Below are 24,291 nucleotides of genomic sequence, written 5' to 3'. Positions count from 1 at the left end.
CGCAGTCCACATTTAAATATTATTTCGAAAAGCTATAAAATAAAGAGAAAATAGTTCAAAGTTTCAGCTATTTTGAATTATTCAGGAATATTTTAATTATTATTTAATATTTCAATTTTTGAATAATTATTCTGTCAAGGAAAAATGTTTCCAATTATAGAAATGAGAAATTAAAGTTATCATTAACCCTAAAGAGACACACTGGGGTGTTTCACACCCCAGGGATTTTTTTTTGTTCTGCAGTTGACAATATCAAACAGATGGGAATTAATGCCCAGTCTAAATTAGGTTTGTAGTATTGTCAACTACTCTCCACCACTTCCAGTCAGTAATAGCATTCTACAAGGTCACCAGCTCATCTTGTTCTTTGTTTGGGGTGTCTAACACCCCAGAGTGTCTTTTACGTAGGACTTTTATCAAACACTTTTATTACAAAGATTTACTTGTATTGTCACTACGAATGTGGTATGGGATGATGGATCAGATTGGAATAAATGCTATGATTCTCTACAACTTGAGATTCAAAACAATAAAATGAAGAGACGTGAGTTTTTGATGAAGTTGTCATTGGCAATGATCACGCCATTCGTTCATACCGGATTAGGAGCTCCAACACAGGCGAAACATATGTACTTCTAAAATTAGTATAAATATTGATAAGCAGTGCTTTACTTTCGATTTCTGTATGCACTTGAAACAAAAATTATTGAGAAATGATGAAGTATGGTCTGAGTACTTGTTTTTTCATATTTTTCTAAGAAAAATGCAGAATTAAATTGGGTGTTCAACACCCCAGTGTGTCTACTATATTAGCATAAAGTAAGTGTGTTTCTGTAGGGTTAAAACTACGACTATTCCCCGTTTTGGTAAGCCAATTTTCTGACGTCAGCTGTTTAAAGTCTAGAACTTACTGAATCCCGAGCTCGGAAACCGGCCCTAAATGATTCAAAGCAGTTGATTGCTGGCCGGGTTGGTCTACACCTTTTCCAATTTTATTTGAGAAAGTATCAAGTTGATTTGAGAAAGTATCAATTGTATTTGAGAATAGTCACTTGTAGGCTAATTGAGAGAATGTCAGATGTAAATTAGAATAGTCCAGACACGGCCCTAGGGACTTTGCCGCCCTGGGCGAGATCAACAACCGCCACCACACCCCCCTCCAAAGTATCCCATCCAATTGTATCCCTTCCTTCAGCGATCGCCAAACTATTGTGTCTCCGCTGTGATGCGATCGCACAATTCGCACCACAGAGTCTCAGTAAACTCTAAATAATTATGCACTATGGCCCGGTTGCACAACAGCCGGTTAAATTTTAACCGTGATTAATTTCACGAGAACCAATCAGAGAAGGCGTTTCTGAAAATACGGCTTCTCTTATTGGTTCTCGTGAAATTATTCACGGTTGAAATTTAACCGGCTGTTGTGCAACCGGCACTAGGAGTCCCAAGTAGTATAAATTGCACATTTTAAATTTATTTCTAAACTGTTTAATGTTTCCGATTACAGATATATTTTTCATAAGCCAACTTAAAAATTTACCCATTATCAGCTGTTTAAGTTACTATATTAATTGACATTTAAACAAATATTTGACAAATATAAATATTGAGGAACAGTAACAAAAAATATCTGATCATATTTTCATGTTCGAAACAGGTACACAATAAGAAAACAGGCTGTGCAAAGGCTAAAAATAAACCTTCCACTGGTGACACTTTTCAAAGCTTCTAGATTTGTATACTATCAAGACATCAAAATGAAAAGGCTTTCTCAGGAAAACATTCCCTTCCAATCATTACTCTTTGAGACATGAGCGCCCAAAGTCCAAATTTTTGGGACAGAACATTTCAAATTCTGCACGAGACAAATCCAAAGTTTTGTTGATTGAACAAAACAAAAATTCTCTGAAAATATCAATCTTTGAGAAAGTTATTCAATTTACTAGAAATGACCAAAAATAACGTTCAGTTGAGTTTTTTTTGTAAATTGAATAACACTCTCAAAAACCGACTCTTTCAGAAAATCTTTTAAAATTTTCTTGTTTTATTCAATCAACAAATATCAATAATAATAATAATATTCAATAATTTTATTGAAGAACTTATCATCCAAATCTCACGGATTCATCTCTTACCGAATTCGAAATGCTCCGTCCCAAAAATCCAAACTTTAGGCGCTCATATCTCAAAAAGTAATGATCGGAAAAAACGCCTTCCCAAGAAAACGTTTTCATTTTGATAGCTTGACAATAATAAATAAATCGAGAAACTCTGAAAAACATCACCAGTAGAAAGTCCATTTTCAGCCTTTGCACATACATCAGTAAGATTGATTGATTGATTGAGTACTTTATTTATGTAGATTACAATATATACTGTCTTATGCACTTATATACAATAGCTTACAATACAGCAAAATTATATATGAATTTACATTATATAGACTAAGAAAATAATTATTGAACTGTATATGATATGAAAAAGCAATTTGTAATATAATAACTATAGATAATAATTATATTGTTATGCATCTACATAAATTGGCGGAGCTTTGGACATATCAATGTCCATTCTTCGGAAAGAATATTAAAAATATCCTCCACACTAACTCTCTACCAAAATAAGACGTAGACTGCAACAGAGTATTAGGCCTACTTAACTTGCTAAGTAATTAAAACTACAATTTTGTTTAACACACCTGTTCAATTAAGTAGAACTCGTCTGACCTTTGCATGAGAAAATTCCTTCACCAATTTTTCAAGATTGAACTATTTTATGTTCGCTAGACCACTCAGACGTTCCTGGGACATTGTTGATCTTAGAAAAGTCTTCATTAGCTCGAGGTTGGAAAAGCTTCTCATATAATTTTAATATTCACATTGAATATTATGAATTTATTATTTATTTGTATTTTTAAATTTTTCGTTCCTTAAAATTTTTCGCCCCCAACATCTGCCGCCCTGGGCGGCCGCCCGGTCCGCCCACCCATGGGGCCCGGCCTGGGATAGTCAATTGTATTTGGGAAGTTATCACAAGTAATTATTGAGAGTAGTGAATTGTATTTGAGAAATCGTCAATGAGAAGATATAATTGAGAAATGTAAATGATGTAAATGCTGTAAATGAGAAGATATCAATTGAAAATGAAGAAAAAAAATCCAATTGACATGTCGTGGCTCTTCTGTAGTAGCTTACTGTTGCCCACAGGTTTGATCTAAGCAGGAAAGGATAATGTACTACGTACACAGTATTCCAATTACTACCATAAGCTTTGCATGGGGGCAAATTAATATTTTCAATGGTGAAATTATTTCCCCTGTACTTTTTACGATGAATAATGAGTATCATTTCTATGCATGTATTGGCAACACGACTTTTGTCTCCAAAAATTTTGTGAAATATTGCACTTGATGAAGATCAAATTCTCTATGTTCAAGGCGCAATTGAACTTTATCATCAGTCAATTGAATCTCTTGAACAAACAATTATTCAATGGATTATGCGGCTCGAAAATATTTTTTTATTCAAAAACTAAACGTTTTATTGGAATATAATAGTTATTTGTGCAACTAGTGCGCAAAGTGACAGTTTGCTGCACCGAAAAAAACGTTTACGCACGAGCCGTAGGCGAGTGCGGAATGATGGTTTCTTGAGTGCAGCAAACGAACTTTGCGCACGTATTTCATATTAAATTTTACCTACAGTTACCATTGAATATGAAAACTGGGTAATTATGGGTAAAATTCCCTGAAATCCATCAAATGTTTTTCTGTGTAATTTTATTATTAATAAAAACCTTAATTTATTTGAAATTGAATAATAATAATTGAATTATAATGATTAGTAATTCAATATTGAAAATTTATCTGACTGCTTGAAGGGGGTTTATCTTATGTAAGCATTGAAATGACTATAATGAAGGCACATAATGGCAAGGCAACGCTGTTCTCCACTGCCATTATAACGTGGGCCTCACTATGAGTATTACCAACTTAATTTTGATTTTCCTGCACTGGTGCTCCATATAACCTACTAACTATTTTGCGTTGTCATGCTGCAAATTTGAAGTACGCAAAGTACTCACTTTGCGCACTAGTGCAGAAAAGTGATTCTTTGCGGCCTGCAATCAGTGCAGAAATGGTCAGTGCAGAAATGGTCTCTTTTCAGGGTATCTGTAGGAAAAATATATTATCTTTTTTTTATGAGTACAGTTATGAAAAATATAAGTACTGGAGCACTGGTTTTCTAAAATCATTTCCCAATTACAACTGACAACTTCACGATTTCAAATCGTATAATCTCAAATTGAAATGATAGTTTCTGAAATAAAATTCACTATTCTCAATTACAAGTGATGACTTCTCAAATACAATTGACTATTATCATTTACATCTGACGTTTTCTCAAATACAAATGACTATTCTCAATTACAATTGATACTTTCTCAAATACAGTTGGAAAAGGTGTAGATTTCTTTCAAATATCTCTGAATTTTTGAAGGCAAAATTTAAAATCTCCATGAAGTGGGATGCTGAGAAAGTTGATATGGCGGAAGGTGTGGCTCGTTCATCAATTGGGCTAGTCAGTCGGGTCGAGCGAGGGGTTTGTTACCACTGTCTAAAAAATGGCTTTTGGTGGCCCTGAAAAGGGCCAAGTTTGTTGCTGGTGGCCCTGAAAGGGACCAAGATTGTTGCTGGTGGCCCTAAAAGGGACCAAGGCAGGCTAGATGTTCAATAGTCGTCGACTGGCGTGATACCACGCCGCGCGAGGGTCCCGGGCAGGTCCATCTGGTGCGAGAGCAGGCCGGCAGGGGCTCAAGTCAATGGTTCGCAGTCTCCACTCTGGTTTACCCGGGCTACGGAGAGGGCTGACCGGGTGATCTACTAGCCAGAGGTCGTGCCGAATCTCCGCCGGGAGGACCTCCTCGATCACTTCCTCGTTTAGAAGGGGCCTTCAGTCAAACCCCGGGCAGGCAGGGTCGTAGGCTTCCGCTGCACACACTCCGATGTCGGTTCGGCACCCAACCCGCGCATCCAGAACTGCGCGCCAGTTGTTAGGCTGGGGCGCTAAGTCTTGGGGCGCAGCTGGCGCGGCGGTGTACAGCCTCAGCCTCTCCTCCACCTGGCGAAGCCGACGTAGGGCCCTCCTCTTCTGGATTCGGCGGCCGGCTCGGTTCCTCCTAGGCATCGGCTGGGTAGTAGACAAGGAAGACACCTCAGGTTGCGGTTAGTCTCGCCGTGGTTCCCTCATTGGCCTGCTCGCTGCTCTGCTCCTGGTCTCGGTAGTGGTCTCGGCTGGTAGTGGTCTCTGGTAGTGGTCTCGGCTGGTGGTCTCTTCTGGCTCTTCAGTGGAAGGCTGCTAGTGAGCAAGTGCTCTCGAGGGTAGCTGAGTAGCCCCCTTTTATTCACAGTCCCCGAGTTCACCGGCGCTGCTATTGGCCGGCGGTGCTCGGCCAATAGAAACGCAGGAACGGGTGGCGGCAACTGAGGCGCACCCTGGTGGCGGGTGGGTCAACCACTCATTTGGTTGATGTGTGGCGTGGGGAGCAGAGCAGAGCGGCAGGCTGAAAGGTAGCGAACGCGAGGGAGGTATCAAAGTGAGATACCAACCTATATTTTCTAAAAATGGGCTCCCATGCATTGGATGACCGCAAGCCCTCCAAAACACGAACAGCTTTCTTTTGCATCTTAAATATTGTATACAAGTTATTTTTACTATTCCCCCAAAAGAAGATGCTGTAGCGTATTAGGGCTAAAAATATCAATGATACACCTTCTGGGCTGTCTTTATAAATAGTGGATGCAGTCCTCACAGTTCTCAGCAAAAAAATTGCATGATACAGCTGTTTTATAAGTTTTCCCAAGTGTTTATCCCATTTCATATTTTTTTTTTGCAATTCCACTCCAAGAAAATCTGGTGTGGTGCACTCACACAACTTGAAATCATGAAATTCATCTGACAATCAATATTTTCATTTACATCTCATTTCCTATGTGCTTAGTCATGCAGCATTTATTATTCCAAAAACATATTCTTCTCAATCAATATCTATCAGTAAAGTGTTGAATTAAAAAAAAAAAAAATAGATAGTTTAAATCAGTGTTTCAAAGATCAATCTAATGTTTTCATAGTTGTTGATTGTCAATAGATGGTCCAGGAAATATGCGATGTACAATGAATTACCCAGAATTTCATATTTTTCCCATCTTCCATTTTAGGATGAACAAAAACTGAGCTAAATTAAAGAAAAGTAAATTAGTCTGTCATTCTTTAGTAATTGATGAATGAAATATGAACAACTCTCTTTCATGAGGTGAATAATTTTTTCCCAACATTTTCCAGTTTGTCAATGATAGGGGAGTGATACTTATTATTTGTAAAGGCCGTCTAAGGAACCATTATCTACAGCTGGTACCAATCAACTACATTTCAACTCCAAACTACCAGTAAACAATTTATCACAGGGTGACGTTTTTATTACACAGCTGGTAACTTGAGATGCTGAATCGAAGACCTTAAATATGCATAGACTCACATGCAGCGCTAGTGTCGTACTTGGAATTGAAATCGGTCATTGAGGGGGGCAATTTATAAGATTATTACATACCAATCAAAGTTAGTAGACAGAAGGTTGGTCACTCATCTATAGTATTTTAGTTGAAATGCAATTGGAGTGGGGGAACTGCAGTCGTGACGTAGGCTGTAGTACAGAGTAGGCAGAATATTGCATTCTTGAGAATCATACAGTGACGTATAGTCAAATTATATAACACAAACATTTTCTGACATGCAAGATTTCTGTTTCTGCTTTACAATAGTTATCAAAACATTTGAATAATAAAGTATTTTGCCATATAAAAGCAAAACCCCACCTCCTAACCTTCCCTTTCAAATCCTCAATGTTTCTCCATCTTTTAGGTCGTGTTTATATTTTGTAGTTTGGCTATACATCAGCTTGTGAATTTCGGGGATGAGATATTTTGATTCTCGTAGAACATGTGCTCGATACCAGCATATGTTCAGTGCATTTATATGAATGAAATTCTTCAGATTTATTGGGATCGGTTTATCGGATTATTGCAATGCATTGGTTTATCAAGATTTTTTATGGGTTAATATGAAATTATAATAGTATAACGTTGTCTACTGACGCTTTTCCAGCTTATTAACTTTTTCGTGTCACGTTTTTAGATTCTTGAAAATTCGAATCTTTCACCTGTGAGTGATCAACCTTCTGTCTACTAACGTTGCATACCAATGCCTTTGTAATCTATAGTATTACAAATATATAGATAGAGATAGTATCTCGTGCTAAAACACCCCAATGGCGGCCTTCAATTTCAAGTAAGCTATCTTTGGGAAGGCATAGGAATTGTGGGTCTATATCTCTTTAAGATCTTTGTGCTGAATCATATTATCACAATATGATCTTGAATCATGATCATCTCTCCATTCTTTGGTAATCGCTCGCTCCTCTTCTGGATTCGGCGGCCGGCTCGGTTCCTCCTAGGCATCGGCTGGGTAGTAGACAAGGAAGACACCTCAGGTTGCGGTTAGTCTCGCCGTGGTTCCCTCATTGGCCTGCTCGCTGCTCTGCTCCTGGTCTCGGTAGTGGTCTCGGCTGGTAGTGGACTCTGGTAGTGGTCTCGGCTGGTGGTCTCTTCTGGCTCTTCAGTGGAAGGCTGCTAGTGAGCAAGTGCTCTCGAGGGTAGCTGAGTAGCCCCCTTTTATTCACAGTCCCTGAGTTCACCGGCGTTGAACTAACCAGCACCCTGGTGGCGGGTGGGTCAACCACTCATTTGGTTGATGCGTGGCGTGGGGAGCAGAGCAGAGCGGCAGGCTGAAAGGTAGCAACGCGAGGGAGGTATCAATTCCCCCCCCCCCCCCGTTTGAGGTAGCCACGGCGAGAATTTATTGATTGCAAAAAACAAGATACAATGTTTACAAAATATACAAAAGTGCCATTGGGTGATAATTTTACAGAAGTGAGACCAGAAGGGTCTCCCCCAACAGGTGGGTTGTGGTCAATAATTACAGAAATAAGACCAGAAGGGTCTCCCCCAACAGGTGGGTTGTTATTCCAAGAGAGATGTTGCTGGTCGGTGGCTGGAGCCAGGCGTAGTTGAGTCTCGTACACCTTGATGGTCTCGTTGTCACGGGTGATCCAGTAGACAGCTCCTTGGTTGTGGGCGACCGTATATGGTCCCTTCCATCTGGGTGCTAGGCCCGCGTGGAATTTCTGAGCCTTGTTTGAGAGTTGATGATTCCGTGTGAGCACCTGGTCGCCGATCTGGTAACGAGGCTGTGTCTCAGCTATCGGGTCTCCCTTCCTATTGAGATAATTTTCTTGGTTTGCGTTGGATTGCGGTTAGCATGTGTAGACGCTGGTTAATATGGTCTTTGTGCGGTTCGAGTTGATTTTCAGGCCAGTGGCTCCATTCCCCTTGCCGAGGAAGGGTTTGGCCAAACAGGATTTGACTGGGGCTGTATCTTGTTGCCGTGTTCTGTCGATTTCGCAGGGTGAATAGCACGGATGGTAGTTGGTTCTCCCATTCTTGGTGTTGTTCTTGTAGGCGGATCCGTAGTCCCTTCTTGAGTTCCTGGTTCCTTCTCTCGGTAGGGTTGGCTCGGGGGTGATAAATTGGCATGGTGTAGTGTAAGACTCCCCATTTGAGGCAGAGTTTGACCCATAGTTTCCCTGTAAACTGAGTGCCATTGTCGGTGAGTAGGATTTTTGGGTACCCCCATCTGGGAAACAGGTGCGTATCCATCGTGTGGCCAATCGTGTTGGTGTCGCCGTGAGGCAGCGAGTAGGCTTCTATCCACCTGGAGAAAGAATCAGTGATGACCAATATGAATCGATTTCTTTGCTTGGAGAGTGGGTAGGGGCCCATCAGATCGACACATACAGTTTCCCATGGTCTAGTAGACCATTGTGGTCATTGCGTAGGTTCATGATTCCGGTTGTACGCTTTTGAGCAGCTACACAGCAGGCAATTTTGTACGTACGCGGTTATCTGCACCTTCATACGGGGCCAAGTGTAGTATGTAGCGATGTTTCAGTAGGTTTCGGCAAAGCCTGGATGTCCCATTAGATCATCGTCGTTATAGCGGAACAGTAGCCGGGTGCGAAAGTTGGGCGGTATGACTATTCGCCAACCATCGCATGTCTTCTTCCCCCAGAGTCGGTTGTGTAGGCGGTAACTGGTGAGGAATACTTGATCAGTTCCCGGTTGATCCTCCAACGGTCGGGGTTCGATCTCCATCCATCGTTGCACCTGCGCATTGATCTGGTCGTCTGTGGCCTGTGCTTTCCGAATCTCTTCTAACAGTTCAGTTTCGGTTGCGATGCTTGCTAGCGTAGCGGGTTCACTGGTGACTGGCAGGATGTCGGGAGGCATGGTTCGTTCTAGTTGTTGACTGGTCTCCTCAACTTTTTCGTTGTCGGGTTGCTGTGACAGTGCGTCGGCGAACTGATTCTCTTTACCCGGGCAGTGTTCTAGGGTGAAGTCAAATTCTTGTAGGAGCAGGGCCCATCGAGTGAGTTTGGCGCGGCTGTCCTTTGCAGTTTGTAACCAGGTAGTAACCAGGTAACCAGTAACCAGGTGGTTGTAACCACCTTATTGTCGGTACGGAGTATGAATGGCCTGCCTTCCAGGTAAGGGCGATATCGCTTTATTTCCCAGACAACCGCAAGGCATTCTTGTTCGTTACTGTGATACTGTTGTTCCGTGTGGTTCAGCTTGGCACTGGCGTATGTGATCACCTCATGGTCATTGTTGATTTCTTGGTATAGGACAGCCCCTATACCGACCTTGCTGGCGTCTGTCTGTAGGATGAAGGTCTTGGAGAAATCTGGTCGACAGAGTGGTTGGATGTTGGCGGTCAATGCTTGTAGGCGGCGGAAAGCTGTCTCTTCTGTTGGTGACCATTTCCATCACGTCTTTGTGCTAAGTAGCTCAGACAGAGGCGCACAAACGTCAGCGGCGTTGGGTAAAAATTCTCATAGCCAGCCGACTACTCCGAGAAATTCTCGCAGTTTCTTTCTGGTGTGGGTGGTTGGGCAGAGGTCACAGCTAGGATAGCCTGCGGTTTTGCTTGGTTGCCCTCGGAGGTGATTATGTGACCGAGGTATTCAAGTTGCTTGCGGCTGATCTGGCATTTTGCTGCTGAGACAGAGAGATTGTATAGATTTAACCGTTCAAACACTTTGGCTGAGTGGAGTAAGTGTTCTTCCCAGGTATCCCAGTACACAATGATGTCATCGAGATAAGCGTAGCAGAACTTGTCGACGTATCCACTCAGTACCTTGTTCATCATGGATTGGAAGCAGCTGGGTGCATTTCGTAGGCCGAAAGGCATGACCTTAAATTGTAGCTTTTCGCCGTAGGAGTGGTGAATGCCGTGTAAGGTCGAGACTGGGGTGCGAGTGGTACCTGCCAGTATCCCATCCGTAGGTCAAGTGAGCTGAATATTTTTGAAGTTCCCAGGCTTCGAATGACGTCCTGTAGGGTCATCTGCCTGCAGTGCCGTGGCTGGAACAGTGATGGAATTCAGCCATCAGTAATCGATGCAGAACCGTGATGTGCCGTCCTTCTTGGGGACAACGACAATTGGAGAGTTTAAGGTGAATCACTGGCTTCTACCAGGTTGCGTTCCTTGAGGGCATCAACTTCGGACTCGATAATTGGCAGTTTCTCCCGTGAGTATCGGTAAGGCCGCTGGCTGCATATTTCTGAGCTGTTGAGTTGAATTGTCATGGTGGCGGCCGTGGTGATGGAGGGTGGCATCTGCTCCATGAACAATTTTGCGTGTTGTTGCAGTAATACTGTTAACCGTCAGTGCTGGTCGCTGGGCGTGTCTTCTAGTAACTTGTCAACCAGGTGAGTGTCCATCTCTACTGAGACTGGTGGTTGCGCTATCCAGAAGATCGTGTCTCCCTGCGTCTTGCTGTAGATTAGCCTGTCTTGCTCAAAGTCAAGCACTGCCTTATTCTCCCGAAACCATGGTCGTCCCAAGATGATGTCTTCGCGTAGGTCAGGTAGACCTAGGAAGGAATATTTTGAATGTGCTGTTGGATCTGGAGTTCCAGATGTCCTTGTATGGCCGTTTCGCAGCTAGTGGGATGGTTGGCCAGCAGTACAGGTAGCTTCAGCGGTTGGATCCATGTACCGTGGTCAAGGTGGGCAGCTCTCACGAAGTTGTGCATTGCAGCTGAATCGAGTAGAGCGTTAGTTGTTTACCCGCGAGGATGACAGGGATCCGGGGTAGAGTCTGTCCGTCTATCTGGATCATGGCTAGGTTCGGTGCTTGGCTGGGCGGAGGGCTGGTGATGTGGTTGTTGACTACTGGGGCGGCAGTGTTGGTGACCTTGTCGGTGACTGCGGCCAGGGCAGTGTTGGTGACCTGGTGGCTGACTACGGCTGGGGCAGTGTTGGTAACCGGCTGGTTGATGGCGGCTGGGTCAGTGTTGGTGACCTGGTGGCTGACTGCGGCTGGGGCAGTGTTGGTGACCTGGTGGCTGAATGCGGCTGGGTTAGCATGGTGACCTGGTTGTTGACTGCGGCGAGGGCCATGTTGGTGACTCCATCCATGACAGCGATCCCGGTATGTGGCGGGTGCGTGTGGGTCACAGTTGCATGTTCCTCCCCAGGCTGGTGGTCGATGACGCGCTCATTGTCGGCTGGTGATGCTGTCCTCTCGCGGGCCAGTAGAGGCGCGGCTGCTGGGTGCTGTGGGAGTCTCTGTCAGCCGGGAAGAGCAAGGGGTCTTCGGTGACATTGGAAGGAGACTTAGCGATGCTAGCAGGGTCTACGGTGGCGTGACAAGTAGCGATTGATCCGTTGTGAGTGAGACGGTCATGAGTGACGGCTGGGTGATTGATGTGCAAGGGTGTGCCGGACGCGGTTGCTGTTGTGAGACGGTGACCCGGGTGACGACTGGTACTGGGTCATTCTTGATAGCCCATGGAGGTGCGGCTGCTAGTACCATGGAGAGTCTCCGTCAGCCAAGAAGAACGAGGGGTCTTCAGTGACGTTGGAAGGAGGCTTGGTGACGCTGGCAGGATCCATGGTGGCGTGACCAAGGAATGACTGGCTGGCCGGTTCGGTGACAGTTATCGCTTGTAGTTGGGGTGGTGACCTGCGAGGCTGGCGCTGCGGGTCTTGCACCTCATCGTTAGTGTAGTGGACTCCTACTTTCCGTGCTGGAGGGGTGGAGTCCGAGTCTCTCCAGTATCACCGTTTCCCTGCCGTTTCTTCGCGAGTTCTGGGCAGTCGCGATGAAAATGCTTGGCCGGGCAGTAATGACACTGAGGAAGCTGGTTGTAGTTGAACCTCGGCGGCGGCTCTCGATGGGGTGGCCATGCAGGTGCCGTAGGTTGAGGCGGCTTATATTTTGGTTGACTGTTGAGGTCGGTTTCCAGGTCGTTGGTGATCATGATCAGCTCTTCATAGTTCGTGGGATGAGCAGCTCGAACTAGGGTGCGAAGCTTGGAACTCAGCTGACCGATGAGCAGGGCGATCACCTCGTCTTCAGCCAGGTTGGTTCCTAAGCGCTGCTGTAGTTGGAGCTTCTGACGGATGAATCGCTCCACTGGCTGGTTCGGTTTGTGGGTGGTGTGCCATAAAATTCCGTGTGAGCAGCTGCAATTTTATGGGCTCCCGAGAAACGGGCCTGAAGTCGGTCACGGAACTGTTCCCAGGTGGTGACGAATTCTCCGTAGTCTCTCCACCAGGCGGCGGCGTCGTCTTGTAGTTGCGCTTTTAGAAGCAAGACCCAGGTATAGCTGGGAATGTGGTGACCCTGTAGCAGCTCGGTGCACTGTCACATGAAGGTGATGGGGTCTTCATGGAGCTTGCCGCGGAAGAACGGTAGCAGGGTCGCTATGCTGGTCAGCTGGCTGAGGTTGCGGTGTAGCTGATGGCTGGAGCCGGTAAGTTGGCCATGTTGCTGGTTGCGGTAGTGGCGTGACTAGAGGTTGACGGTGGAGCAGGCAGGTTGACGGTCAGCGCGCTGGGTTGCAGGGTGGTTGGTCGAGCGGGCTCGCTGGTGAAGGCGGGTGGCTGTGTTGCCCCGGTTTTGCTGGTGGAAGTGGGCGGCTGCGTCGTGCTGCTGTCGGTTTGACCAGTGGTCTGTGCAGGCCAGCCGGCGAATGTAGACTCGGTGTGCTGGCTGGTTGACTGCATCGAATCTTTGGTGGTCGTATCTCCACTGTCTCCGCTCCGGTTCTAGTCGCTACCATGTTCAGGTGTTATGGGCGCCACTGGGAAATTGCCTGTTCCCAGACAGGTATTCTGAATTGAAAGATTCTGAGACACATTTTGTTGAAAGAAAATAAGTTTGAATTTTTTGTGTGAGAAATTCAAGACATACATTTAGATGAAAAATTTAAGACATACATTTAGTTGAAAATTTAGGTTGACATTTTGTTTGAAAAAAAGTTTTGACAGTGGTAACGGGTTACTGTATCTCCATACAGTGAGTGGCCCCACGTTGGCAGGCACCAATAATTGATATGACCGAAGGTGTGGCTCGTTCATCAATTGGGCTAGTCAGTCGGGTGGTTTGTTACCACTGTCTAAAAAATGGCTTTTGGTGGCCCTGAAAAGGGCCAAGTTTGTTGCTGGTGGCCCTGAAAGGGACCAAGATTGTTGCTGGTGGCCCTAAAAGGGACCAAGGCAGGCTAGATGTTCAATAGTCGTCGACTGGCGCGATACCACGCCGCGCGAGGGTCCCGGGCAGGTCCATCTGGTGCGAGAGCAGGCCGGCAGGGGCTCAAGTCAATGGTTCGCAGTCTCCACTCTGGTTTACCCGGGCTACGGAGAGGGCTGACCGGGTGATCTACTAGCCAGAGGTCGTGCCGAATCTCCGCCGGGAGGACCTCCTCGATCACTTCCTCGTTTAGAAGGGGCCTTCAGTCAAACCCCGGCAGGCAGGTCGTAGGCTTCCGCTGCACACACTCCGATGTCGGTTCGGCACCCAACCCGCGCATCCAGAACTGCGCGCCAGTTGTTAGGCTGGGGCGCTAAGTCTTGGGGCGCAGCTGGCGCGGCGGTGTACAGCCTCAGCCTCTCCTCCACCTGGCGAAGCCGACGTAGGGCCCTCCTCTTCTGGATTCGGCGGCCGGCTCGGTTCCTCCTAGGCATCGGCTGGGTAGTAGACAAGGAAGACACCTCAGGTTGCGGTTAGTCTCGCCGTGGTTCCCTCATTGGCCTGCTCGCTGCTCTGCTCCTGGTCTCGGTAGTGGTCTCGGCTGGTAGTGGTCTCTGGTAGTGGTCTCGGCTGGTGGTCTCTTCTGGCTCTTCAGTGGAAGGCTGCTAGTGAGCAAGTGCTCTCGAGGGTAGCTGAGTAGCCCCCTTTTATTCACAGTCCCCGAGTTCACCGGCGCTGCTATTGGCCGGCGGTGCTCGGCCAATAGAAACGCAGGAACGGGTGGCGGCGACTGAGGCGCACCCTGGTGGCGGGTGGGTCAACCACTCATTTGGTTGATGTGTGGCGTGGGGAGCAGAGCAGAGCGGCAGGCTGAAAGGTAGCGAACGCGAGGGAGGTATCAAAGTGAGATACCAACCTATATTTTCTAAAAATGGGCTCCCATGCATTGGATGACCGCAAGCCCTCCAAAACACGAACAGCTTTCTTTTGCATCTTAATATTGTATACAAGTTATTTTTACTATTCCCCCAAAAGAAGATGCTGTAGCGTATTAGGGCTAAAAATATCAATGATACACCTTCTGGGCTGTCTTTATAAAAATAGTGGATGCAGTCCTCACAGTTCTCAGCGAAAAAATTGCATGATACAGCTGTTTTATAAGTTTTCCCAAGTGTTTATCCCATTTCATATTTTTTTTTGCAATTCCACTCCAAGAAAATCTGGTGTGGTGCACTCACACAACTTGAAATCATGAAATTCATCTGACAATCAATATTTTCATTTACATCTCATTTCCTATGTGCTTAGTCATGCAGCATTTATTATTCCAAAAACATATTCTTCTCAATCAATATCTATCAGTAAAGTGTTGAATTAAAAAAAAAAAAATAGATAGTTTAAATCAGTGTTTCAAAGATCAATCTAATGTTTTCATAGTTGTTGATTGTCAATAGATGGTCCAGGAAATATGCGATGTACAATGAATTACCCAGAATTTCATATTTTTCCCATCTTCCATTTTAGGATGAACATAAACTGAGCTAAATTAAAGAAAAGTAAATTAGTCTGTCATTCTTTAGTAATTGAGTAGGCTGTAGTACAGAGTAGGCAGAATATTGCATATCTCTTTCCTGTATAGGGCTACTTGTAACAATTATTTTCTTTATATTTAGAATATTGCATTCTTGAGAATCATACAGTGACGTATAGTCAAATTATATAACACAAACATTTTCTGACATGCAAGATTTCTGTTTCTGCTTTACAATAGTTATCAAAACATTTGAATAATAAAGTATTTTGCCATATAAAAGCAAAACCCCACCTCCTAACCTTCCCTTTCAAATCCTCAATGTTTCTCCATCTTTTAGGTCGTGTTTATATTTTGTAGTTTGGCTATACATCAGCTTGTGAATTTCGGGGATGAGATATTTTGATTCTCGTAGAACATGTGCTCGATACCAGCATATGTTCAGTGCATATTTATATGAATGAAATTCTTCGGATTTATTGGGATCGGTTTATCGGATTATTGCAATGCATTGGTTTATCAAGATTTTTTTATGGGTTAATATGAAATTATAATAGTATAACGTTGTCTACTGACGCTTTTCCAGCTTATTAACTTTTTCGTGTCACGTTTTTAGATTCTTGAAAAACTATCAACTCAACTTTATTCATACAAGTTGAATGAACTTGAAATATTTAACAACATCATTAGAATTGGTGATTCATTCGCTATAAATATGGAGAATTTCCTAAGTTCTAGGTCAATCTAGAGGAGATTAAACGACGATATATTTGAAGATACAGTGAATAAACTGTATGCTCAGTGTGGTTACTCTATCACTTTTTTACTACACGTGACGTCACGCTGGCGTTTCCCCCACCACTTCGAATCTTTCACCTGTGAGTGATCAACCTTCTGTCTACTAACGTTGCATACCAATGCCTTTGTAATCTATAGTCTTACAAATATATAGATAGAGATAGTATCTCGTGCTAAAATACCCCAATGGCGGCCTTCAATTTCAAGTAAGAGCTATCTTTGGGAAGGCATAGGAATTGTGGGTCTATATCTCTTTAAGATCTTTGTGCTGAATCATATTATCACAATATGATCTTGAATCATGATCATCTCTCAGTTCTTCGGTAATCGCTTGGCCGAAAATTTCGAAAACATGAAAAAATAAAATGGATTAATAAATGATTATTATTATCCCCCCTATTAAAATTTCTGGTCAGAAACCATCCCCAATATTCACACAACATATTCGCAAAGTTTCATGCCGTTCTGTCAACAAACACACAAACAGACATATAGATTGAAAAGAGACGGTCCAAGCACATAGCCAATCAAAATAAAAACAAATACATATTATTGCAAATGATCATTTATTTACTTGAACGGGAAGTTATACTCTTCAATCAAAACAAATTTATGCTAACTTAACTCAAATACAGTAACAAGAACGTTTTCTAAAATAATAAAATTATACATACCGTACTTCTACCATAAACAAACATTCAGTGCCGGTTGCACAAAAGCCGGTTGAACTTTAAAACCGTGATTAATTTCACGAGCACCAATCACAGAAGCCGTCTTTTCAAAAACGCCTTCTCTGATTAGTACTCGATAAATTAATTACGGTTGAAATTTAACCGGCGTTTTTGCAACCGGGCCTAAGGATCATAACATAATAAGCGTTTTTGAGACGTTTTTTCAGGGGCCAAAGCAATCAGCAAATCAAGAGCTTCCCGCCCTGCCAAATCTAGAAACGCCTAAAAAAACGTTTAATATGGTCCTAAGTATATACATTAGTCGATTCTGTAGTAACAATAGTAAGATATCTAATAATTCATTGTGATATTTTATAGATTATCTTCAATTGTATCTCGATCCTTATTGTAATTGATTTGAATTTTCATGAATAGACTCAATAAAAATGGAAAAAATACATTCGTGAGTTCTAATCATATTCATAAGGCATTTTATTGGTAAGGTGTCCGCGACGGAAGTTCCACCTCGCACGAGGATATAATTTGGACCTCACGACTGTTGTTCATCAGCCAGGACCGACAGCACAAAGTATTGCTCTTCAGCATAGCTCACAAAAGTGTTGATGAATGTAAAACGTATCACTCCTAACTTACTTATGAATGTGAATCCTATAAAATATATAAAATAAAACTGAAACAACCTTCAATTTGAGAAGTAAATAGTCAACTTTTCACTGTTAATTGAGATGTTACAAAGTTTCATACGTGTAGTCACATATACATGCATTCAAGAAAATAATAGTTAATAGTATATCTAGAGTGAAAAGTACTGATTTTCTCCCTGAGGGGAAAGTTTGAAGCCCAAGGCGAAGCCGAGGGCAACAATTTTCCTGAGGGAGAAAAAACATTTTTCACTCTTGATATACACAACATTTTTCCTCCACCTACATTTTTATAAAAACTTTAAATAGTTATTTTTTTAAAAACGTACGTGACCAAAAAATGTGTTACAACATAATCTAAAAAGTAAACAGAAACAGCTGGCTTGTAATCACAGTTCTCCGCCGACAGCGCTATCTGTCGGCAAAAGTTGTAACAACAATGGCCGCCTAAACTACAGCTATGATGAAGTTCCCGTTTCAAATTTGATTAGTTAATGAGGAATATTTGTTGGCTGGTATTTTGAATAACATGGAATAAAAATTTTTTACATTTTTTTAGTATAGTGATATGAAGTTTGTAATAAATTTAGCATACAAATGTGAATATCATATATTGATCAAATGTCTGGTGAGGTATTGAATTTAGTTGGTTTAATGACTACTCTATATGCTTCCTCATCTGAGCTTAGACCTTCTTACCTATTACAATGTAAGTTTTCAAAATATAGATGCTTCCCATGTTATTTAAATGGAGTAACTTTTCTTCCCTAGGGAGTTTTTCTGTTTTTTACCACCGAGAGCGAAAAAGTGATACTTCAGTATTATGTTTCAGGGAGTAAAGTAGGTACTTTAGACAGTAGGTGGAGGAAAATAGAATATCCTCACACTTTTACACCAGTGTAAACACCTTTCTTTTGTCAATTTTCATTTACAAGCTCAAACATGAATCTCAAAAATTAATAAATCAAAGACTAACGCTGTTAGGCCTACTCGTTTGTAACAACAAATTAAACTGAAACTTCATCCTAAAGAAATTCAATAATTTCGATTCAAGCGCACAACATAAACTTGCAGAGTGAGTGAACAATAATACCGGGTGTTTCAATAAGAATAACCAAATTTTAAACAGTTATATTTATTTTAAAAAATGGTGTACAAAAACCAATTTTACATCAAATCACTCACAGAAGTAACAAGTTTATGATGATGTTTATAAGTGTTCTTTGTGCCCTCCTTTTGAGGCTCGGACGACATCTAGACGGTAGCCAAATTCTTCCCAGACTGTTCACAAGATGTCTTCTCGGACTGAAGCTACTGCATCAGTTATCCTGGTTTCTAGCTCCTCAATATCAAGTGTAAGGGAGGAACAACGTTGAAGATTGTGTTTATGTTCCTCCTTTAGAATTTGATATTGAGCAGCTAAAAACCAGGATAGAATAGAATCTTTATTGCAGCAATACCTGAGGTCTTCAGATACAATACAAGTGTCAAATATATACAGCATGATACAAAATATAAATATATTACATCAGTAAGTTACACTATCAGTACCCTACGATAAGGTCACCTGATTTTCAACTTATAACCGAATATTCTTAGCTAATGTATAAAAATCTTCAATCTTTTTTAAAGGGTTAGCTGCTAAGAAGCGTTTCATATTATTTTTAAAAGTTCCATTCTCCATATTTATAAGATCTTCAGGAAGTGAATTGAACAATTTTATTGATAAAAATAGAAGTGTTTTTTGTGTACTAGAATAGGTATACCGATAAGTAGTCAAATTACCCCTATTTCTAGTGTTATGGCTATGAACTACCCCCTGCTCTACAAACTTGTCCAAATTCTCCTTGACATATCTAAGGCTCTGTTGAACAAATATTGAAAGTAGAGTCAATAATCCCAGAAGATTAGGATGCTGATAACTGATGCAGTAGCTACAGTCCGAAAATACATCTTGCGAACAGTTTGGGATGAATTTGGCTACCGTCTAGATGTCGTCCGAACCTCAAAAGGAGGGCACATAGAACACTTATAATACATCATCATAAACTTGATACTTCTGTGAGTAATTTGATCTAAAATTGGTTTGTGTACACCATTTTTTAAAATGAATATAACTGTTTAAAAGTTGGTCATTCTTTTTTAAACATACGATACAGCTATAATCAGCTGATGAAAATCGAATTTTATAAAAATAAATAAATAAAAATATAACTGTTTGAAATTGGGTCATTCTTTTTGAAACATCCGGTATATTGATAAGGACAAAATAGTAATTATAACTACCTTGTGAGACTATTTGTTCCTATAAACTACCATGGTTAACACTACATAGCAATCTGTAATACTCAAATAAATCATTTGTGCTCTTAAATGGTTACCGTTTGAATTCTCATTTATTCTCCTTATCAATAAGAAAGGTTTCTCCTAAGCATTTTAGATAGTTGATTCGATATCAGTAGTACGGTCGTCTTGGGTTGTTCTGAAACACAAATATGAATATACAAGTTATGAAATAATATCGGGGACCGAGCTTCGCTCTGGAGTACAAAAGCATAAAAAATGTAGAAGAGATTATAATAACATTCATACAGAAATGTTCTATCTAATTACAGTAAATTGAGATTAATTCCCAAAGGAATGCAAAAATTTCCCTCACAAAGGCCCAGTTGCACAAAAGTCGGTTGAATTTTAATCCTGATTAACTTCACGTGAACCAATTCAGAGAAGACCATTTCAAAAAGATGGATCTATTTGAATCAATCAAGATTGAAAGTAACCCGGCTTTTTTGCAACCGGCATTAAGTACCTGATTGAATGATTACAAACGTTCAACAGCTGAGCCTTAATTTTGACACAGTCCCACACACATGAACTCGCTCACTCACTTCCATCATCAACAGACGACGAAATAATTATTATCAGCTGTTTTTCCAAGGATGGATAATAATTATCCTATTAATGTCCTTCAGCGAGTTTTCCCAGGATGAGACCTAGTGCAATCGAATCTTTATATTATAAACTTACTACGTTCTGAATTTCGTGAGAATCGAGCCGTTTTCGAGATCCGGTGAAATACAAACATCTAAACAGAAGTTGCTCGTTTAATAGTATAGGATTGAAGTTTTTTCAGTTATCGTATTTGATAGTTTAACACCTTGTGGGACCAGACTCCCCAAGGACCAATTGTTTATTTAGTCTTGGAAGCTGCTGTCAAACAGCTGTTCTACATTCAAAGACATGTCCATTCACACATGCTCGACATACTTGCCCTGTCGTTCGGCCATTAATGATAATAATAAAATCTGGTGTGGCGCACTCACACAACTTCCCTTGCCGTTTTGAAAATTGTTCACCTGACGCTAGTGTTCACGCGCATCTCAAGTCTACTATTCAAAGATCTGAGCCAGCTGGTGACAGGCCAATAACGCTGCAGACACACGAGTTCTGCTATCTCTTCATAGTGAACGATTTAATAGAATCAACAGTTGCCAACAGTGTGCAATTGAATAATCACATTTTCTCGAATTTCGAGCTTATTTCAAATTTTAGTTGCAAATGTTACTGCACATCAATTGCAGAGTTTTCATGCTCAATCTTTTCCACTTGAAATTTTTTGTTTAAATTGTACCTGAAGCCTGATAATTGGGAATCTAAAATCAAACTTTGTATAGATGAGGCGGAGCTCCTGAAATTTTTACAGATATGGGACTTCTGGCAGTTGATAGAGTTTATCAATGTCAATTTTAGGTATAAATTTGATCGAAATCGTTGAAGCTGTTTTTGAGAAAATCGCGAAAAACACTGTTTTTGACAAAATTTTCACCTTTTTAGCCGCCATCTTGAATTTCATTTAATCGAAATTGTTTGTGTCGGATCCTTATATTGTAATGACCTCAAGTTCCAAATTTCAAGTCATTCCGTTAATTGGGAGATGACATCGTGTAAACAGACGCACATACACTCATACATACATACATACATACACACACACACACACACACACACACACACATACAGACCAATACCCAAAAACCACTTTTTCGGACTCAGGGGACCTTGAAACGTATAGAAGTTTAGAAATTGGAGTACCTTAATTTTTTTCGGAAGGCAATAGGGCAAGGAAAGTAAAAAATAAGGTAATATGCACCTTTTCGTTACATCTTCAAATGAAAAATGAGTTTTGTGGGTTGTCAAAATTCCCTCTGAAAGGGAAACTATTCAACTTATTCTATCTTTTAGTAAAATAACAATGATCATCCATCCATCTATTATCTTCTATACTATAATACACGTATACAGGTGTAAAGTATACGAAAATTATGTTTGACGCATCATCACGTCTGAAGTATTGGACTGATTAACTTGAAATTTTGCATATAGAAAGAATCTTGCTTAACCGAGGATGGTTAAAGAACTATTTTAAATTCTTCAAGATTTGATTACATCAAGTTTTCAGTTTGTCAAGTTTTCAATTATTTGTCATGCTTTCAGTTGTTGTAAGGAAGCAGCAGAACATTTCTCTTAAAAGGGAAATTAGAAGATAGGTATGATTGGGGATCCTTTTCGAATGATAAAAACATGTTTTCCGTCGCACCCAAATTTTTCCGCCATTTTGAATCCAAATTCTTTTTCTAAATGAAAGGTGGTCATATGATACATGATTCCGATACAGGATTTCCAGAGAAAAGGTATGGTGAAAACCACACATTGATATCTTAAGCCTTTCAAAATTTATACTCATTCATTTCCTTTATTATAGTATAGAAGATGATAGATAGATGGATGATATATCCTATACTATACTATAATAAAGGGAAGAACTGGATTATACACGTATACAAGTGTAAAGGATAGGAAAATTATGTTTGACGCATCATCACGTCTGAATTACTGGACTGATTTACTTGAAATGCTGCTTATAAATTCTTAATCAACCGAGGATTCTTATAGGCCTATTTTCAATAATTCTGCTATATTTCATTACGTCAAGTTTTTAAAATAGACCCTTGCGAAGCAAGGGTTACCTGCTAGTTATTCTGATAAATGAATGTGGGCTACTCACAAGAGGATTCGGCCTGAAGCGGTAGGCCAGCATCATACGTTTACGATAGGCATCGTACTCATCATCATCCACATTGACGTCATCAGGTCTCTCCAGTCCTAGACCCTGGTTGTCACCCCGTGACATTGCCCTGCAACACAACCATTCATTATTGAACGAGCGTTAGCGAGTTCTCACTTTTGACTTACCAAAGGCCAACGTCGTTGTCTGTCTGTTAGTAACTGTTTATAACTTCGAACCTGTTTTGATTTATAATTTAGTCAGCTGAAGAATTCATTGCATGCAATTACAACAGTTTTTCCATTCATTCATTCGTATGTATGTTCGACAATAACTTTAGAAAGAATTGATCGATCAGCTTCAAATTTTGAACACGTATTCTTCAAACCTTTTTATAGGTCGAGTTCGTTGGACAACAAAATTGACTCACTACTTCCTCATTTATCAAGATATAACAGGTAACATTGAAAGAGCATAGGAAAAAATTTTGTTTTGATTTATAATTCAGTTAATACAATAACTTAAGAAATAATATTGATCAATCAGCTTCAAATTGACATTGCTCTGCAAACAACCATTCTCAATTGAACGAGCGTTGGCGAGTTCCCACTTCCATATTACTGAAGGCCAAAGTCGTTGTCCGTCTGTTTGTATGTTCTACAATAGCTTTAGAAAGAATTGATCGATCAGCTTCAAATTTAGAACACCTATTCTTCGAACCTTTTTACAGGTCGAGTTCGTTGGACAACAAAATTGACTCACCCCTTCGTCCTTTATCAATATACAGAGTGTTTCAGAAGTAGTGTCGAACATTTTCCGTGAAAATCTGTGATCATACAGTTCCTTTTGATCTGTAATCCTTTTTACAACTATGCAAAAATATAATAAATTAAAAAGGACTAGAGAAAGTTTTAAACTTTGTAATTATCATTAAGGATAAAAATAAAATAAAATTTTAGGGTATTGTTCCTGGATGATAATAGGAGTCTAGTCTACAAATGTTGTATTTCAAGTGTCCGAAACTCAGCGGTTATCCTTATAGCTGCCATTTTTTCACCTGAGAATTTTTATCTCCAGAACAAAATAAAATAAAATAGAATAAAAAAATTTCGATGTAAAATTTCAAAAAGGCGGTCATTTAAATTTTTTAATTGCAAATTTCACGAAACCCGTTCACTTTACAGAAAAGTTAATACAGACAAAAAATTAGAAACATTTATCAAGATTCCAAGGATACCTCATTTATTAAGACTGGTTAGAGAATAACAGAGAAATTGATTATTTTCGTACAGCATGCATGATCATGAACTAACAAGAACATCTGAAAAACATTTTAAAATCAGCTAGATGGTCATTTGGAGCCATACCAAGTTTCAAAGCTTCATCTTGAATACACTTGGAATTGAAAAATGTAATATTGATGTTTAACTTGTGAAAAGTGGTCATGCATGTTGTACGAAAATAATTAATTTCTCTGTTATTCTCCTACCAATCTTAATAAATGAGGTATCCTTGAAATCTTGATAAAATTTGCTAACTTTTTTGTCTTTTGTAAATTTTCTATAAAGTGAACGTTTTTCGTGAAATTTGCAATAAAAAATTTTAAATGGCTGCCATTTTGAAAATTTACATCGACATTTTTTTTTATTTTTTAAAAGTTGAGTCTTTAAAGCATAAATATTCATGCCAAATTTCAGATCAATAAAACATTTCGGTCTTGAGATAAAAATTCTTGAGTGAAAAAACAAAATGACAGCTATAAGGATATCCGCTGAGTTTTGGACACTTTAAAATACGACATTTTTAGTCTCCTATCATGCAGGAACAATACCCTAAAATGTTCGACACTACTTATGAAACACCCTGTATAACAAGCTAACATTGAAAGTGCATATGAAACAATTTTGTTTTG

The 24,291-nt window shown here is 40.8% G+C and overlaps 2 protein-coding genes across 2 annotated transcripts in view; both read right to left on the bottom strand.

Moving 5' to 3' along the window:
- Positions 1-12,192: 12,192 nt before the first annotated feature.
- LOC111045045 (activity-regulated cytoskeleton-associated protein-like) lies at positions 12,193-13,186 on the bottom strand. The gene is made up of 3 exons (XM_039435267.1): positions 12,911-13,186; positions 12,675-12,821; positions 12,193-12,597 (listed from the first exon to the last, which is right to left on the bottom strand). Exons 1-3 carry the CDS (start codon positions 13,184-13,186, stop codon positions 12,193-12,195), a joined length of 828 nt encoding a protein of 275 aa, XP_039291201.1.
- Positions 13,187-16,528: 3,342 nt separating this feature from the next.
- LOC111050776 (SURP and G-patch domain-containing protein 1) overlaps positions 16,529-24,291 on the bottom strand; it is a 72,623-nt gene continuing 64,860 nt past the window's right edge. Inside the window, exons 11-12 of the mRNA XM_039435266.1 lie at positions 22,380-22,509; positions 16,529-19,796 (exon numbers count right to left, since the gene is read on the bottom strand). Of these exons, the coding sequence (XP_039291200.1) occupies positions 19,770-19,796; positions 22,380-22,509 (157 nt within the window). The 3' untranslated portion in view covers positions 16,529-19,769. The remainder of the gene's footprint in view (positions 19,797-22,379; positions 22,510-24,291) is intronic.

This window comes from Nilaparvata lugens, chromosome 9 (genome assembly GCF_014356525.2).
Source record: "Nilaparvata lugens isolate BPH chromosome 9, ASM1435652v1, whole genome shotgun sequence".
Taxonomy (NCBI): Eukaryota; Metazoa; Arthropoda; class Insecta; order Hemiptera; family Delphacidae; genus Nilaparvata; species Nilaparvata lugens.
Note: the sequence above shows the minus strand (reverse complement) of the source record. Positions and strands in the feature narration are given on the sequence as shown.